The sequence below is a fragment of the Oryctolagus cuniculus genome, chromosome 5 (assembly GCF_051225735.1).
Source record: "Oryctolagus cuniculus isolate XC-2025 breed Fujian yellow rabbit chromosome 5, ASM5122573v1, whole genome shotgun sequence".
Taxonomy (NCBI): Eukaryota; Metazoa; Chordata; class Mammalia; order Lagomorpha; family Leporidae; genus Oryctolagus; species Oryctolagus cuniculus.
Window position 1 is genome coordinate 126,604,382 of NC_142871.1, and position 19,752 is coordinate 126,624,133.

General features: G+C 43.4%; 1 protein-coding gene across 11 annotated transcripts in view; it reads left to right on the forward strand.

The window, feature by feature from the left end:
• The window catches only part of ZNF318 (zinc finger protein 318), a 105,047-nt gene that overhangs the window by 60,424 nt on the left and 24,871 nt on the right, over window positions 1-19,752 (forward strand). For 4 of the 11 annotated variants that reach the window (XM_089333914.1, XM_017345140.4, XM_008262941.5 and 1 more), the window contains 4 exons: window positions 9,530-9,733; window positions 10,200-10,299; window positions 11,509-11,627; window positions 11,912-16,295. In XM_089333914.1, coding sequence (XP_089190040.1) covers window positions 9,530-9,733; window positions 10,200-10,299; window positions 11,509-11,627; window positions 11,912-15,217 — 3,729 coding nt within the window. In that variant the 3' untranslated portion in view covers window positions 15,218-16,295. Of the gene's footprint in view, window positions 1-9,529; window positions 10,300-11,508; window positions 11,628-11,911; window positions 16,296-19,752 lie in introns of those variants that run through there. The other 7 variants (XM_089333918.1, XM_051854711.3, XR_011388676.2 and 4 more) reach the window with 6 other exon arrangements.

Genomic DNA, 19,752 nt, shown 5'->3' on the forward strand with positions numbered 1-19,752 from the left:
GCCAGGAGCCAGGTGCTTTTCCTGGTCTCCCATGGGGTGCAGGGCCCAAGCACCTGGGCCATCCTCCACTGCACTCCCTGGCCACAGCAGAGAGCTGGCCTGGAAGAGGGGCAACTGGGACAGAATCCGGCGCCCTGACCGGGACTAGAACCCGGTGTGCCGGCGCCGCTAGGCGGAGGATTAGCCTAGTGAGCCGCGGCGCCGGCCTGCTACAGAAGCTTTCTAACCATTTTCTTAACTACCTACTCTTGTTAGTTTTTTTTTTTTTTTTTTTTCCATAGATCAGATCATGGTACTCTCTTTCAGAATTTTAGTACTTTATTGTTGCCCACAAAGTGGAATCTAAAATCCTCAATGGTCAGGGCTTTCCATGTTCATGTTCTAACATTTGCTCCTTGATCCACTCTAGTTTGGCCTATTTTCTTTTCACAACTTTCCCATACCATTTTGGGAGCTCATATTCAGCAACTATGTTCATGTTTAGGTTACAAATGCTTTCTTCTCTTGGTTTCTATGCACTTCTTTTCCTTCTAGTACCCTGGCTGCTGTACTAGTGTACTGGTTGCTGCTGCTGCTGAGTCTTCTGTGTCAATCCTCTCATATATGATCTTTAAATATTTGAGTTTCTCAGTGTTCAGTCCTAGCCCAGTTCTCCAGAATTCTGTTCTTTCTGTGAAGGCTATTTTCATCCAGTTCTGGGCTGAAATACTATGTGACAACTTCATTTTAAATTCTGACTCAAGTGATTCTTCTGAGTATCTAACAGCTTTTCCATTTCACTATCTTGTGGGCACCTCAAGTTCGGCATATTTCAAAGTGATTGTTTTCAATCTTTCTCCAACTTTTTCTTTCTCTAGTGTTACTCATTATCAGTGAATGTCACCACTGACCAACAGTTTTCTTTTTTTAAAGATTTATTTTATTTATTTGAAAGGCAGAGTTACAGAGAAAGGTCGAGACAGAGAGAGAGGTCTTTCATCCACTGATTCACTCCTGGGTAGTCTCAACGGCCAGAGCTGGGCCAATCCAGAGCCAGGAGATAGGAGCTTCTTCCAGGTCTCCCACATGTAGGGGCCCAAGGAATTGGGCTGTTCTCTTCTGCTTTCATAGACATGTTAACAGGGAGCTAGATTGGAAGTAGAGCAGCTGGGACTTGAACCAGCGCCCATATGGGATGCCGGCACTGCAGGCCAGGGCTTTAACCCACTGTGCTACAGCACCAGCCCCCAACAGTTTCCATACTAACAACCTAGGTGTTTCCCTTTCCCTAACTGCTACATGCCTAATCAGTTATGGATTCTATCATCATTTCCTCCAAAGTAAATCTCAATTTCATCCACCTTACCATCTCTTTTGCCTTTTTTTTTTTTTTTTTGAGATTTATTTTATTTATTTGAAAGGTAGAGTGACAAAGGGGGAGAGAGGAAGATTGATCTTCCATCCATTGGTTCGCTCTCCAAATGGCTGCAACAGCCAGGGCTGGAGTAGTTCAAAGCCAGGAGCCTGGAATTCTGTCTGTGTCTCCTAAGTGGGTAGCAGGGCCCCAAGCACCTGTGTCATCTTCCACTGCTTTCTCAGGCTCACTGGCAGGGAGCTAGATTGGAAGTAGAGCAGCTGGGACTCAAGCCAGTGTTCATAAGGGATGTTGTCATCTAAGTGGAAGCCTAACCCACTGTGTCATGCTAGCTCCTCAGTTGCCTTTAAAAGGCCAAGTCATTTCAATACTTTCGATCCTTGTTAGTTCCGCTACATTCTTTACATACACACACACACACACACACACACACACACACACACACATATATATATTTTTTTTAATTTACTGGAGAGGGAGAGAGAAAAAGAGCTCCCATCTTCCTGTTCAATCCCCAATTGCCCACAATGGCTAGAGCTGGACTAGGCCAAAGCTCCAAACTGGGAACTCAGTCCAAGCCTCCCAGTAGTAGACCCAGCTGCCTGAGCCATCAACTGCTGCCTCCTGGTGTTCACAGCAGGAGAAAGCTTAAATCAGAAGTGGAGCCAGAAATTGAATCCAGGTATTCCAATATGGGGCGCAGGCTTCCTAATCAGAGTTAATTTTTTTTTTTTAAAGATGTATTGATTGATTTGAGATACAGAGCTACGGAGAGGCAGAGGCAGAGAGAGAGGGTGGTGGGGGAGGTCTTTCATCTGCTGGTTCACTCCTCAAATGGCTGCAACAGGCAGAGCTGGGCCGATGCAAAGCTAGGAGCCAGGAGCTTCCTCTAGGTCTCCCACACGGGTGCAGGGGCCTAAGGACTTGGGCCATGTTCTACTGCTTTCCCAGGCCACAGCAGAGTACTAGATCGGAAGTTGGGCAGCTGACACTCAAATTGGTGCCCATATGGGATGCCAGCAGTGCAGGTGGCAGCTTTACCTGCTACGCCACAGCACCGGCCCCCAGAGTTAAGTCTTAACCACTAGGCAAAAATGCCTGTCCCCTGCTACATTCTTAATTCTTTCTGCACATAACAGCCAGTGATCATTGTACTTCTTCCTTCCCTACCTCTTCAGCCTTCTTTCATGTCCATTTCCCCCTTGCTTACTCTAATTTTTTTCCCTCAAATATATCATCCTAATGCCTTTGCATGTTTTTTTCCCTTTTCTTTACCATGAAAGCCTAACTTTCCTTATCCTGTTTCTCTTCCCTGGTTTCTTAGACTTAAATTTGCCTGGTATACACTCTCACAGTACCTTGTCATTTTCTTTAGCAGTTTTAACAGTTGGCAATTATATCATTACATGTGTTCCCCCAATTAGATTTTAAAGTTCAAGGATTAGGGGCTGTACTGTCTCATTTTCCAGTATAGCATCCAATACATAGCTCAGTACCTAGCACATGGTAATTAGTAACACTTAAGAAATATTATACAGGGTCCTGCCACCCACATAGAAGACCAGGAATGGAGTTCCTGGCCCCTGACTTTGGCTTGGCCCATTGTTGTGTCCATTTGGGGAGTGAACCAAATGGAAGATCTCGATCTCTCTCCCTTTCTCTCTCCCTTTCTCTCTCTCTCTCAGTCTCTCTCACTCTATTGCTGTCTCTTTCCTCTCTCCTCCTTCACCCTCTCCTTTATTCTCTCCCTTTATCCTCCTCTCTGACACCCTGCCTTTCAAATAAATAAATCTTTTTTTAAAAAATTTATACAATAGCTTACCCTCCTACTACCTCAAGATGCTCAGTTTTTCAGATATATAATATGCTATTATACCTTTCTAGTTTTACATTATTAATCCTCTTAGATTATCTGGAATCTGTCTTTCTAGAATAATTATTCCTATAGAATATTCTTTCTCCCAGCTCCACTCATCCATAAGGCTCAACTTTAATACCACCTCCTCTATAAAGAGTTGTCAGAATTTTACTCAGATTTAGCCTTTCTTTAGCACTCCCATCATATATTTGTTTCTTTTATTCTGTATTATTTAAATACTTTTCTGATTTGTCTCTTTCACTAAATGAGAGATACTTCAGGACACAAGAATATCACTTGTTTATCTTTGTGTTTCTCAATGGCATCTAGTATTTGTAATATAGGGAAGATGCTTAGTTAATGTTGGGGAGTGAGAGAGAAGGTAATTCTGCATTATCTACCAATAAGGTTCTGATTTCTCTCCTATCTGGGAGTGGGGTTCTCTTTCTCAACCAAGTGGGATGGTAGTTTTTTTTTTTTTAATTTGTTTTTTAATTATTATTTATTTGAGAGTCAGACAAACATAGAGAGCTCCCATCTACTGATTTATTCTGCAGATTATCTGCAACAGCCAGGACAATCAGGCCAAAGCTAGGAGCTAAGAACTCAATCCAGGTCTGCCACATGGGTGGCAGGAGCCCAATTACTTAAGCTGTCACTACTGCCTCCCAGAGTCTATAGTGTCAGGAAACCTGACTCAGGAGCTAGCTTATGGTGTCAAACCCACACACCTTCATGTGGGCATGAATATCTTTTTTTTTTTTTTTTAATTATTTTGACAGGTAGAATTAGAGAGAGACAGAGAGAAAGGTTTTCCTTCCGTTGGTTCACCCCCCAAATGGCCACCATGGCCGGCACTGTGCCAATCCGAAGCCAAGAGCCAGGTGCTTTTTCCTGGTCTCCCATGTGGGTACAGGGGCCCAAGCACTTGGGCCATCCTCCACTGCACTCCTGGGCCCCAGCAGAGAGCTGGACTGGAAGAGGAGAAACGAAGACTAGAACTCGGCACCCATTTGGGATGCTGATGCCGCAGGTAGAGGATTAACCAAGTGAGCCGCTGCGCCGGCCCCAGGCATGAGCATTTTAACCTGTGTCCTAGCCACTAAACTAAATTCCCACCATGTTTTCTTTCCTCTTTTTTTTTTTTTTTTTTTTGTTTTTTAAAAATTTATTTATTTGAAAGGCACAGTTATGGAAAAGCAGAAGCAGAGAGACAGAGAGGTCTTCCATCTGTTGGTTCACTTCCCAGATGGCTGCAATTGTCAGAGCTGCACCAATCCAAAGCCAAGAGCCAGGTCCCCCACATGGATTCAGGGGCCCAGGGACTTGTGCCATCTTCTACTGCTTTCCCATGCCACAGCAGAGAGCTGGATTGGAAGTGGATCAGCCAGGACTCCAACCAGCGCCCATATGGGATGCTGGCACTGCAGGCAGCAGCTTTACCCACTATGCCACAGCACCAGCCCCTGTATTTTCTGAAAATGTGTTTATATGAGAGGCAGAGTCACAGATATAAGAGAGAGAGATTCCATCTTCTGGTTTACTCCGTGAAAGCTAGGAGCCAGGAAATCAATCCAAGTCTTACATGACTATGACAGGAACTCAATTACTTAAGCCATTACTGCCAAAGTCTGCACTAGCAGAAAGCTGGAATCAAGAGCCAGAGCCAGGTGTCAAGTTCAGATGCTCCAATATGGGACATTGGTATCCTAATTTTAATCTCTAGGCTAAATCCCACTCCAAAATTACAGTTTTTTAATACCTAAATATAAGAAGTATAGCAGGGAATAATGTAGACTAGGTCCATAGTTTCATAAAATAAGATGGACAGATGGGGCCAGTGCTGTGGCATAGCAGGGGAAGCCGCCACCTGCGGTGCTGGCATCCCACGTGGGTGCTGGTTTGAGTTCCAGCTGCTCTGCTTCTGATCCAGCTCTCTGCTATGGCGTGGGAAAGCAGTAGAAGATGGCCCAAGTCCCTGGGTCCTGGCACCCATGTGGGAGACCTGAAAGAAGCTTCTGACTTCATATCGGCACAGCTCCAGCTGCTGGGGCCATCTGAGGAGTGGACCAGTGGATAAAAGACATATATATATATGTATATGTATATATGTGTGTGTGTGTGTGTGTGTGTATCTCTCTCTCTCTCTCTCTCTCTCTCCTGCCTCTGCCTCTCTGTAACTCTCCTTTCAAATAAATAAATCTTTTTTTAAAGTACTTTAAAATAAGATACACAGTTAACAAACAAGAGTGTGTTAAGTAACGACAAATGCCTAAAAGAATAGGATAAGGGGTATAGAGTAGGGACTTGAATTGGTGCCGATAGGGAATGCTGGTGCCACAGGCAGCAGCTTTACCCACTACATCACAGTGCAGGCTCCTGATACCATTTTTTAAAAAGACTTATTTATTATTTACCAGAGAGAGAGATATCTTCTATCTGCTGATTCACTCCCCCAAATAATGGCTGCATTGGTTGGAGCTGGGCTGACCTCTGCTGTGGCCCAGGAAGGCAGTGGAGGATGGCCCAAGTGTTTGGGCCCTGCAGCCGCATGGGAGACCAGGAGGAAGCACCTGGCTCCTGGCTTTGGATTGGCGCAGCGCGCTGGCCGTAGCAACCATTTGGGGGGTGAACCAACAGAAAGAAGACCTTTCTCTCTGTCTCTCTCTCTCTAACTCTGCCTGTCAAAAATAAAAATAAAAAAAGTGGAACAGCTGGGACTCAAACTGGTGCCCATATGGGATGCCAGCACTGCAGACAGATGCTTAACCCACTACAACACTGCAGTGGCCCTTTCTCATATGATTTTTTTTTTTAAATGAGCGCTGGCTCAGCTTTTGACTAGAGGGTTTTTTTCTCTTTTTTTTTTTTTTAAAGATTTATTTATTTATTGAAAGGCAGAGTTACAGAGAGGCAGAGAGAGAGAAGGGTCTTCCATCCACTAATTCACTCCCCAGATGGCTGCAATGGCTGTAGCTGCACCAATCCAAAACCAGGAGCTTCCTCTGGGTTTCCTATGTGGGTGCCAGACCCAAGGACTTGGGCCATCTTCTGCTGCTTTCCCAGGCCATAGCAGAGAGCTAGATCAGAAATGGAGCAGCTGGGACTTGAACCAGCGCCCATATGGAATGCCAGCACTGCAGGTGGAGGCATTGCCTACTATGCCACAGCACCACCACCCCCCCATATAATTTTTAATGACCTTATATTTTGTTATATGAGTATGTTTTTAACCATTCAAATCACCTGTTGTTTGACAAAATAATTTCCATAGGATCAAAGGGTATACAGAATTTTGAGATTTGTAATATGTATTCCTGGATTATCTTCCAGAGGGTGGTATCAGTAAATACTCCAACTAGCATTATATGAACTCTCCCATCTCCTGCCTGTTGAGTGTGAGATTGTATTAATTTATTTTTTTAAGTTTATTTTATTTATTTGAAAGAGTTAGAGTTAGGGATCAAGATACCTTCCATCGTTTGGTTCACTCCCCAAATGTCTGCAATGGCCAGGGATGGGCCAGGCAAGAGCCAGGAGCTTCTTCCAAGTCTCCCACATAGGTGGTAGGGGCCCAAGCACTTGGGCCATCCTCTGTTGCTTTCCCAGACACATTAGCAGGGAGCTGAATCAGAAATAGAGCAGCTGGGACTTGAACCGCTGCCCATATGGGATGCCAGCATTGCAGGCAGCAGCTTAATCTGCTATGCCACAATGCCGGCTCTGAGTGTGAGTTCTTTAGTAACTCTTCCATAGGTCTCAGATAGGGAATGAGCATCTTTGAATTCCTAATTGCTTCCTTTTGTCCTGTTTTCTTATCATCATCATCTAATATTCCAGATGCCTAATTTGCTCACCTACTGTACAACCCCATTCATACTTACTCTCTCTCTCTCTCTCTCTTTTTTTTTTTTTTTTTTTTTTGACAGGCAGAGTGGACAGTGAGAGAGAGAGACAGAGAGAAAGGTCTTCCTTTGCCGTTGGTTCACCCTCCAATGGCAGCCGTGGCCAGCGGGCGCTCCGCGCTGATCCGATGGCAGGAGCCAGGAGCCAGGTGCTTTTCCTGGTCTCCCATGGGGTGCAGGGCCCAAGCACCTGGGCCATCCTCCACTGCACTCCCGGGCCACAGCAGAGAGCTGGCCTGGAAGAGGGGCAACCGGGACAGAATCCGGCGCCCCGCCCGGGACTAGAACCCGGTGTGCCGGCGCCGCTAGGCGGAGGATTAGCCTAGTGAGCCGCGGTGCCGGCTGGCTGCTCTACTTCTGATCCAACTCTCTGCTATGGCCTGGGAAAGCAGTGGAAGATGGCCCAAGTCCTTGGGCCCCTGCACCCTTGTGGGAGACCCTGAAGAAGCTCCTGGCTCCTGGCTTTGGATCTTCACAGCTCCAGCCATTGTGACCACTTGGGGAGTGAACTAGCAGATGGAAGACCTCTTTCTCTCTTTCTCTGCCTCTGCCTCTCTGTAACTCCTTCAAATAAATAAATAAATATTAAAAAAAAGATTTATTTATTTATTTGAAAGTCAAGAGAGAGAGAGAGACAAAGAGGTCTTCCATCTGCTGGTTCACTCCCCAATTGGCTCCAGTGGTCAGAACTGTGCCAATCCAAAGCCAGGAGCCAGGAGCTTCCTCCACACGGTGCAGGGGCCCAAGCACTTGGACCATCTTCTGCTTCCCCACGCCATAACAGAGAGCTGGATCTGAAGTGGAGCAGCCAGGACTTGAACTGTCGCCCATATGGGATGCCAGCACTACAGGCAGCAGCTTTACCCACTATGCCATTGTGCTGACCCCATACTTATTCTCTTTGTGCTGCAAAATTATCTTTTTTCTGTGCCTTATTCCGCAACATTAGGCCAAATTCTTCACGAGTACCTTGTTTCTAGCTTGGTGATAAATTAACTCCTATTAAAGTATTAAAATTATTGTCATGTTGGGAAGTTTATGTTTTAAAAGAGGACAAATTCAGTTATAAATTCCATTGGTGACTTTTTTTTATTTTTAAAGAAGTTTCTAATTTATTTATTTTATTTTTTATGATTTATTTATTTATTTGAAAGTCAGAGTTGCACAGAGAGAGAGGAGAGGCAGAAAGAGAGAATGGTCTTCCATCTGATGGTTCACTCCACAATTGGCCGCAATGGCCAGAGCTACGCTGATCTGAAGCCAGGAGCTAGTAGCTTTTTCCAGGTCTCCCACGTGGGTGCAGGGGCCCAAGGACTTTGGCCATATTCTACTGCTTTCCCAGGCCATAGAGATCTGGATTGGAAGTAGAGCAGCCGGGTCTGAACCAGCACCCATATGGGACACCAGTGCTTCAGGCCAGGGCATTAACTTGCTGTGCCACAGTTCTGGCCCCACGATTGGTAACATTTCAATAGTAATGTTTTACCCAGATTTTCTAGTTCTCTATAGATGACAGTCCACTTTGTCTATGCACAACACAAGCCATACTCTTCAGTTTTCCTTATCAGGATACATGTGATTAGTGAGTTCACTGTCTCCTGCATTTTTTAAAAGGATTTATTTTATTTCTCTGAAAAGCAGAGTGACAGAGGGAGAGAGATCTTCCATCCACTGCTTCACTTCCCAAATGGCTATAATGACCAGAGCTGGGCTAGGCCAAAGCCAGAATCCTGGAACTCCATCCAGGTCTCCCACATGAGTGGTAAGGGCCCTTGAACTTGAGCCATCTTTGGCCACCTTCCCAGGAGCATTAGCAGGGCGCTGAATTGGAAGCAAAGCAGCTAGTACTTGAACTGACATACATATATGGGATGTGGGCATCACAAGAGGCAACTTAACCCACTGAACCATGACATTGACTATCTGTTTTCCACATTTGCTTTGCTTAACCTATCAGTTATCTTTTCCATCTTGTTTTTTCTTCTCTCCCTGGTTGTCCTTATGATTTTAAAATTTAACTATATTTAGTTATGTAGGTAATATATGCAAGTTCTTCCAAAGGGTATTCAGTGAAAAGACTTCTACCTATCCTTGTTCTCTAGTTCCCTTACCCAGAGGCAGCCAGTGTTTCCATAATCTTGGGTATTCTTCCAGAGATATTTTAGGATATGCAAGTAACTATATTGCTGTTATGATTTACTCTCCATTGTATGATACACTGTGGAGTCTGATGAATTCTGTTTGAGCCTTGAGACAAGTTTCTCTGGGTGTTCCCCCCAAGTTTGTACAGCTTTAGGCACTGAGAATGTGGTCATGATGCCATATTCTTACTGTTATGGCCTCTTGCCTTTTGAGAGAAGACATATACAAACTGCCTTGAATTCCTTTTAAGTACCAGTTTTTCCCCTCTAGGAATCAAAGGTAAACAATGAGAAGTCCCAGACTAGAAGCCCAGGGTCTGTTGAAAGCCCTCAACCAGCTGCTAAGCAATCTGATCAGCCCACTGCTACTTACGAGTATTATGATGCTGGCAATCACTGGTGCAAAGACTGCAACACCATCTGTGGGACTATGTTTGACTTCTTCACCCATATGCACAATAAGAAGCACGCACAGGTAGGTGTCCTGCCATCTGTTATTTCCACTCTTACCCTCATTCCCCACAAACTTCTCTACCTGCATCTGCATTACAAAACTGGAAAATGAAACATTCTCATGGGCAGGAGCCCCAATCTGAAGAGCCAGGAGATACCAACAAAGGAGACACCATCCCCAGGGCTCAGTCTAGGGGACCTGCCTGTAACTAAACACCATGACAAGTGTAAGTGAGGCTTCTGCCTCTTTTGATTCCTTGAGTACCTGATTTTTTGTTTCATTTTACCCATTTCTAGTACTTGGTCTAACATATGTTTACCTTTTCCACAGGTGATTTCCATTTAAGCTGTTGGCAGAGGGGGTGGTTGGGGATGGGTAGCTGGGGGATTCTGGTCCCTTGTCATATGTTTGGGGGAAGAAAAGAGAGAAAAGTGGGTCATTGAGTTATTAGTGCTGTTGTGTGAGCACCTCTGCCTCTTGCAAATAGACACTGGATCCCTACAACAGACCTTGGGCTTCCAAGACCCAGAGTGAGGCCAAGCAAGATGCTGTAAAGCGCATTGACAAGATAACTGTTCCTGCAAAAGGTATGTTCCCTCCCTGCCTAGTGTTTCCTTAAATCCAATTGGGGAAGAGGTATCCCTGAATAAGGTTCTAGGAAGCAGCATAACATGAGACATAGTCATTCTTTTTAGAAAGCATAAGAATACTTTCTGTATACAGAATGGCAGATTAGGTCTTGAAGAGATGGAGAGATCTGTAAGAGAATGGTCTGCTCATATGGCTAAAATTCCAACAAATATCAAATACATACATCCCACTTAAAATCAGAAAAATAAGTGTATTTATTATTGGCTTATCTATAAAAATCTTATTTGAAATCTATGTTAAAAAGGATAGTAAATAATTTAACTGCCTTTTCAACTAAAAACTATACAGTATCTTGTCATTGTTACTAAAGTGTAAGTTGGCCAGCGCCGTGGCTCACTAGGCTAATCCTCCACCTTGCGGCGCCGGCACACCGGGTTCTAGTCCCGGTTGGGGCGCCGGATTCTGTCCCGGTTGCCCCTCTTCCAGGCCAGCTCTCTGCTGTGGCCAGGGAGTGCAGTGGAGGATGGCCCAAGTGCTTGGGCCCTGCACCCCATGGGAGACCAGGAAAAGCACCTGGCTCCTGGCTCCTGCCATCGGATCAGCGCGGGTGCGCCGGCCACGGCGGCCATTGGAGAGTGAACCAACGGCAAAGGAAGACCTTTCTCTCTGTCTCTCTCTCTCTCACTGTCCACTCTGCCTGTCAAAAATAAATAAATAAATAAAGTAAAATAAAAAAATAAAAATATTAAAGTGTAAGTTGAAAAGCAGAAAGTTTCTTTAAAGTTTACAAATTCTTAATTTCATAGTAAATGTTGCCACTGTATACTTTATCTCTATTAAAGGTAGATTCCTAAGTAATTAATACCAACATGAAAGATCTACATATATATGGTAATGGATCTAAGATGCTAGTGCTAGTTAGATTTTTGAGGAAAATCAGCAACTGGAATAGGTCTGGCAAAGGGAACTTCTGAATTAACAGGTTAGTGTTCCCAAGAGACAGAAGGAATAGAGGTCTAGAGTTCAAGTTTTAGCTTGGGAAGATTATGCCATTGGTATTCATCTAAATGCTATTTCTGATTCCCGAGTGGGTAGGTCATCTGTACCCTCACCATTTTACTGCACAGGGGTAGTAGTATTTCCTTTGGTTGCTGTCATCCTGCGTGAAAAGACTTATTTCTTTAACTTTCTTCTGCTTTTTTCAGGCTCTGAGTTTCTGATTCCCATCACTGGGTTTTACTGCCAGCTCTGTGAGGAATTTTTGGGGGACCCAATTTCTGGAGAACAACACGTGAAAGGTCTCCAACACAATGAGAAATATAAGGTTGGTCTTTGTAGTAGTTGTGGATTTCCCAGTTTCTGCAGTAATTCTTGAGGCTTTGACAAACAACTAAAGAGCCAGGGAAAGTCATTGACACTTCCAATTCCATGTAACCATTAGGAAACTCTCTTTAATCCTACTGAGAGATGCTGAGCTGGTCAAACTATTTATCCTTGAGGAAGATTACTCTGGGGATTTCTACTGAGTGAATTCTAAACAGTGGTGGGGCCAAATTTTCTCTCTTATATTCTGGCCAATTGTTAAGCCTTTATCTTTTCTCTTCCCAGAAATATGTGGAAGAAAACCCATTGTATGAAGAACGGCGGAATCTGGACCGCCAAGCTGGCTTGGCTGTGGTCCTAGAGACAGAACGACGACGTCAGAGTGAGCTTAAGCGTAAACTTAGTGAGAAACCAAAGGAGGAGAAGAAAGAAAAAAAGGTAAAAGTTACGAAAGAAGTAAAGGAGGATGACAAGGTTTCTGAGGAATTGGAGGACCAACTCTCTGAGGGTGGAAGCTCTCCTGAAAAAGCTGAGAATAAGAACACTAGCATCAAACTCCAGTTAAAAGAAGAGGTAAAGAAAGAATCACCAACATCCTCTTCATTTGGGAAATTCAGCTGGAAGAAGACAGAAAAAGAGGAAGAAAAAAGTTCAGTGGTAGCTTCTTGTATCCCTAAGGAAGAGATAGGGGAAAGCAGTAAGGAAAAAGAAGATAACAGAGCTGAAACTGGGAAAGCAAAGCCCATCAAAATCAAGCTGTCTGGGAAAACTGTTGTAGCACACAGCAGCCCTTGGATGCCTGTTGTGACAACTTCAACGCAGACTAAAATTCGACCCAACCTTCCTATCCCATCGACAGTACTCCGCAAGTCAGGTTCAATCACAGTGAGCAAGCCTGCTCCTCTTAACACCTTTCTGTCCATCAAATCCTCTGGAACTACTGCCAAACCTCTGCCAGTGGTTAAAGAATCTTCAGCTGATCTCCTGTTGCCACCAGACATCATCTCCAAAGCATTCGGAGGGGAAGAGGTGGTTCTAAAAGGATCTCCAGAGGAAAAAACAGTGGTGGCTGAAAAGAATGAGCTATCCCATATACCTGAGCAAATGCTACCTCCTCCTCCTCCACCCCCACCCCCACCTCCACCCCCACCACCCCCAGTTATACCTCATCCAGCTGCTCCATCTCCTGCTCAAGCAAATACTATCTTGGCTCCAGTAAAATCAAACCCAGTTGTATCTCAAACTCTCAGTCCTGGCTTCCTGGGTCCTAACATTTTGAACCCAGTGTTGCCTGTAGCCATCATGGCCTCAGCACAGCCAGCTGCCATTCCTTCTGATGAGACAGCTCCTGGGGTGAGTGAAAGTGACCGGGATCAGACCCTATTCTCTGTGTTAGTCCGTCCTCCACCACCACTTTCAAGTGTGTTCAGTGAACAAGCCAAAAAATTGGAGAAGCGAAATTCATGCCTAGCCACAGCCAATGCTAAGGATTTGTATGATATATTTTACAGTAGTGGTGGAAAGGGAGCACCTGAAACTAAGCTGAGTGGTGGTCCATTGGCCAATGGGGAAAATAGCAACCTCTCTAGAACTGAAAATTCAGATACTTCTTCTACTTCTACAGCCCAGGAGGAGTTGCGTCAACATAAAGGTTTGGTCATTGCTCCTGTAGTCAGCAACCCTGAAAAGCCCATTGCAAAAACTCTGATGTCCCTAGGGAAGTGGTCAGCTATAAAGCATGTGGACCCAAAAACCAGAGGCAGCAGCTATGGCTTTCTACAACCTCTGACAAGGTTGTGCCAAAGCAGACCTTGTGAAACTATTACCCCAAAGCCAGAGACTTTGGCAAAGTGGACTTCTAGCTCCTTCCAGAGTGACACTAATAAGAGTGTACCTCCAGAGAGGAAACCTGAGCTTGACCTGGGAGAGCCAAGGCCACCTGGAATAGAAACAGCTCCTCAACAGTCAGATACACAATGTCATACCAAGGAATCTCAGAAGTTGGTAGAAATCCACCTCATAGAATCTGGTAACCAAGATAAGGAAAGCCAAGACCTTGACCAAACTAAAGATTGTGGAGAAAGTGAGGTGGGGACGAACACTGAACTAAAAGGAAAAGTAGCAGTTGAAGAGGGAAAAGATATCAACCTTGGGCCTCACAGCTTAGAAGACTGTCATTTGAACCATGGGGACAGATATATGTGGAAGGGAGAAGTGGAACAGCCCAAACTGTTAATGATTGACAAAGAGGTTGAGCAGTCCAAGAAATTGATGACAGGAAGTGAAACCCCAAGTAAAGTAGTGATGGAATTAAATGCACAGACTCTCTCTTCCACAAAGGCAAAAACAGACTCATTTCCATCAGAAGCTAGGACTTTAACCCAGAACTCACAAGATATAACTGTGAAAATTTCAGCTCCAGAAGTACTGCTTCAGTCCTCAGCCAGATTAGATGTGTGTTTAACAGATAGTCCACAGGAGCAAGGGTTTTCAGCAGGTAGTGAGGAATGGCTAGAAAATTCAACTCCAGAATCAGCTTCCAGAACTTCCAGGTACAGAAGCCTCAAACTCAAGAGAAAAAGATCAAAAGACCTTCAAGGTAAAATGATCTATGAGCTGGCTGTTTGGGATGAGAGCAAAACGAGGCCCGAGAGCTGGGTGGATCCAGAAAAACCGAAAGTGGAAGCTGGGGAGCTACGAGAAGTCCGTCCAGAATTAACAGTGACAATAGAAAACAAAGCCTTAGATGACTTCAAAGCTACAGACTTAAAGGTAGAGGAGCTTGCTGCTCTGGGGAAAATGGGGGATATATGTGTTGATATTTGCAATACGCGAATAGACCCAGTTTGTAGATCCCCAACTGCCTTATCTCAGAAAGTGTGTGAAGAAAATTCTGTGTCACCTGTAGGGTGTAAATCCTCTACTCCCACTGAGTTTAAACAAGTTCCATCTTTTTCTGGGTTTCCAGTAGAGTCTCCCAAAACCCTGGTGCTTAACTTTGAGACAGAGGGTGAACAAACTTCATCTGATCTCAGAAGTGGGAGGATTACTTCTAACATGTTGAAAACTGGACTTCCTATGGAAAACGTTGATCGAGGCTTTGGAAGCCTAGAGGGAACGCACCAGGCCCTTGACCTATTAGCAGGAGGAATGATGCCTGAGGAAGTAGAAGAAGCTTCCCAATTAGAAAAACAGGAGTCACTCAGATTAGAATCAGAAACAATTAATCCTGCAGGCCTTGGGCCATCTCCTTGCCTTCCAGACCTTGTTGACTTTGTCACGCGGACATCAGGAGTTCAAAAAGAGAAATTGTGTTCTCCCCTGTCTGAACCAGGTGACCTTCCTAAGTGTAGTTCTCTGGAGATGGGACCACTGCAGCTAGAAATTCTGAATGCATCCATCACAGAGGTAATAGTTCCTCAAGTAGATGAGGACAATAACAACTCTTCAAATTTGGTAAAAATCCCAGCTTCAAGGTCACCTCCAAGGGAGCAGGTCATTGGAGGCAATATGATCCCTCAGGAAATGCCTGAGCAACAAGCTTCAGTTGATGTCATCCAGGACTACACAAAATCCAATACTCATGACTAAGAGTATATACCCAGAGCTACTTGTGTATAATAATTCCCAGATGACCCAAGACTAGTTGGCAATCTTACCTGGAACCTACACCAAGAAATGCAGTCAACATCTTACAGTAAATGTTCGTGGAAGCTAAAAAATTTACCTCCTTTCCCCTTAAAACGCCAGACAAATTAATCATAACTTCTATACATATCTGTAAAAATGTATTTTTTGTTTTTTGTTTTGTTTTGTTTTGTTTTTGGTCAATTTATCTTCTCTTACTTTGCCATTAAAATCAGATGTCTATCTGGCTCACCACACAGTGTGCTTTGATTGTATTTTGGCTTTGATGCTGCCATTTCTGGTATGTGGGGGAGGAGGGAGACAGCTGACTTTGCCAATTGCTGTGTTATATTCCTACCCAATTTTCTGGGCTGCTTATGGATCTCTGGGAGAATCACCAGAAAGCTTGCTGAAATGGAAAACTTCTGATGACGGAAGAATTGTTCATCTCTTAGGCTTCCATTTGGATGAGCCTGCCTTAACATTGTTTGAAATGCAGAGTGAGTAGCTCTTTTGTTTACTGTTTACTTCCTTTATTGGCATGTCAACTCCTGCATTCCCTTACTCTGTTGCCTTTACTTGAAATGCTCCTGCTAACCCACAAACCTATTGGGAAATGACCTCAATAAACATGGAAGAGAATCTGGCAGGCTCACTTTTAGAAGACAACAAATCGGTAAGACTTATTTACAGCCCAGTGCCAGGAGCAGATGTGCTTTTGGGGTCACTTTTATTTTTGAAGTGGCCTTTGTTCATTGTCCTGTGGTCCAGTGACACTTTGTATTAAATTGTTTAGCAGCTATTTGTTGTGAAGAGGTAGAAGATCTGAAACTTGTCTTGGGATTTTGGACTCATTTTCTGTTCTACAAACCCATGTGTATCCCTTCCTCTACCTCTGCTTTTCCCAAGTACTTTCCACAATAGTGTGATGTTTTGGGTTGTACATTTTGTTAAAAAAATTAAAGAATTTATAAGTTGGCTTGGAAAAGTTTAACTTTATTTTTAATGTGTTAATTATTTGGAATAAATGCATTAATCTCAAGTTTCTGGATTTTTGTTTTGAAACTATACACATTTTGAACTACAAGGAAAACTAGAACAATGAATTCCTGCTGTCATGTTGTCTATCCCCACCTCCATTCACTCTTCCCCAACTTCTCAAGAGCCGCCTCTCATGCCTGAATGTTGCATAGTCTGCCCCAGTACTGCCTGGAGTGAGGAATGGTGGTTTGGTGTAAGCAGCTTCCTACTGTGAATGTGTTTGTATACCTTTGTGTTGGCTTTCCGTAGGCTCTTCTGGGTCAAGGCCCTGCTGAGGAGCTCTTGGGAGACAAGGAGCTCAGTCCTCAAGATTGTCTGATCTCTGTCCCAGTTTCCCTTTGACATCTCTGTTGTCTGCAGTTTGTAACGTGGCTCAACAGAGGCTTCGGATTCCTATTCCCCACCCACTCCTCAAAGACAATGCAAAATTTCTAACCTTTTTTCCCCCTAAGAATTATTTCTTCCCTTTTTCCAATTGTGTACAAAGCCACAGAATTCCTAACTTGTTTGGGAGGCTATTTAATTTTTCTAGAACTTTGATTAAGGACAAATTAGAAGTCATCCTGGTCTCTCCTTCATGTTGTAGAGAACACACAGATTTGGGAGAGCTAAGATCCTTGAATATGCCTCAACCATTTACCTTGCTTTGATTTTGGACAAGTTACTTCACTGGGTCACAGGGATGTTTGGTTTGTTTCCTTATTTAAGATAAAGTTCATTGTTCCCATCTCAGCACCAAATATGTACCAGGTCTTTCTAGGCCTGCTTTTTAGGTTTAAACTTGAAAATCAGCATATTTTTTCCCCAAGAGGAAATTCCCTAGATTCATAATTGTAGCTTAATTATAACTTCTTCAAGAAATGAGTTTTAGCCAAACTCTCAATTGAAGCAATTCTAAAAACTTAAAAATTTTAAAAGTTTTTAGACTTAATGAACCAGAAATTTTTTTTATTCAATGCTCTTTCTGGTCTGGAAACCGTAGACTGACTCAAAAGGTGCCCATAGAGGATCTAGAACAAGGTGAGCTTCAGAGATACTTGTTTACCCAGAGAACTCCTTCCTGTTCCAGGAGGTCATTTTACAGGAATCCAAGGAATATTATAACTCAAGATGCCAGTGTGTACTGATTTTCATGCCTGTTCACTTGGTAATTTCCATCCCTTTGGAGAGACACATTGGGTTTTCTCATGGGGGGCAGGGAATAGGTGGAGGGTTAATTATATCCAGTTGACAGTCCTAACCTCACTTGTTCTTAGAGTCAGAATCTCCTCCAGGTTAAAAGGAGATCGTTTGAAGAGGGGTAGGGAGGGAGGCAAAATCCAGAAAGGACAAAACTAGTTCCAGTAACGGGCTGGGTTACTTTAGTCTAAGCCTTGGTAACAACTACTGGTGTGCTGTCTGGATAACTTTAGAATTTACACCAAAGGTATCTACCAATCTGTTTTTTTTTTTTTTCCTTTTCTACAATAATCATTTCTAAGAGTTGAAGGAATGGCATTCTTCATATCTGCATTGAGCCAGCAGAGGGAGAGCTTTTAGGATTCTATAGTCTGAGCAGGAAGTGTTTCTAGTCTTTTCCTGTTGATCAGTGGGATCTAGCTTTGGAGCCGGTTCAGAAAAGCCCTGTGAAAGGAAAAGGAGAACTCTAACCTGGTATTTACTGTTTGCAGTATTGAGTAAATTTTTAACTTAGAAGATAGACACATGCAAGAAATGGGCCCTGATCTTCACATGTGACATAATATTTTATAACCATGTTCCAGATTTCTGACTACAGGGTACAGTTTTTATTGGCTACCCTCAACTATGAGAACTAATGTCGGCAATTGTGTTTTAATTGGGGCAAGCACCTCATTTTCCTAAGTTTTGCAAGTAATGCCCTAAAATGCCACTTGGCTTTGTGAAGAGAGGCCTCATATTTTATAAGCCATCTTTCTCCTGTTCACAGCTATTCTATTTACAGAACACTCACTCAATATTTCTGCTAAGACTGCTGAGTAATATAGCAAAATATTCCCACTTCCTCCATTGTCCCTTCTTCTTAAAAAAAAAAAAAAAAGTTACCTAATGTTTTGGTATCAGCTTGATGAAAACTATCATTGCCAAGTTCAAGGACTGAGGAAGAATCAGAAGTGGAATAGAGGATGGATATACAGGACATAGGCATCTAATTAGGACACCAAAATCTTTTTTTTTTTTAAGATTTATTTTTAAATTTATTTGAAAGGCAGAATTACAGAGAGGTAGAAACACAGAGAGGGGGCCAGCACTGTAGCATAGCAAGTTAAAGCTGCCACCTGCAGTGCTGTCATCCCATGTGGGTGCTGGTTCAAGACCTGGCTGCTCCACTTCCGATCCAGCTCTCTGCTATGGCCTGGGAAAGCTGTAGAAGATGGCCCAAGTCCTTGTGCCCCTGCACCTGTGTGGAAGACCCGGAAGAAGCTCCTGGCTTCGGATTGGTGCAGCTCCAGCCATTGCTGCCAGTTGGGGAGTGAACCAGCTGATGGAAGACTTCTCTCTCTCTGCCTCTCCTTCTCTCTGTGTAACTGACTTTCAAATAAATAAATGAATAAATCTTAAAAAAAGATTGTCCATCTGCTGTTCACTCCCCAAATGGCAGCAATGGCCAGGGCAGGGCCAGACGGAAGCTAGGAGCCAAGAGTTTCTTCTGGGTCTCCCATATAGGTTCATGGGCCCAAGCACTTGGGCCATCCTCTGCTGTTTTCCCAGGCACATTAGTAGAGAGCTGGACTGGAAATGGAGCACCTGGGACTCAAACCAGTGCCTATATGGGATGCTGGCACTGCAGGCAGCAGCCTTACCTGCTGTGCCAGCGCTGGCCCCCAATTACACCTTCTTTTTTAAAGTGGAGAAACAGTAAAGAGATATCCTGTAATAGAATTAAATAAAGTATTGTTTTTTAAATTACATGTTCCTGAAAGTTATCCTCACCTTAGCAAACCTTACTTACCAAGCCCAAGATGAGAACCTAGGCTAAGTCTTCATTAATAGCTGCTTATGTGAGAACATTGACAAATGGAAGTAGTTTGGGATTGTGAGTACATTTTTTATTTATTAAGAGTTTAACTTTGCAATAATATTTGTGCAGTTTTAAACTAAATTATGTACATGGTAACAATATTCATTGATCAAGCAGTTCAACTTATAACAAAAATCTCTTAAAGTAATCACCACTATCCGGATTTGCTCTCAACCCATATACACTTAGGAAAACATTCATAAGTATGTGTTGTAGCTCTTAATGTGGTTGTAATTTTATGTTTATGTGTTTCTTTGATTAATGTATCTTCCCCAAGTATAATATTATATAAGCTCTCTGGAGCAGGAAGTCTGTCTTTGCTTACTTTGGTTTTTCATCATTGTATTTATAGTACACAGTTGGCTAGCACATAGAGGGTGCTTAATAAAAATTGTTGAATCAATATGGTAATAGTGGC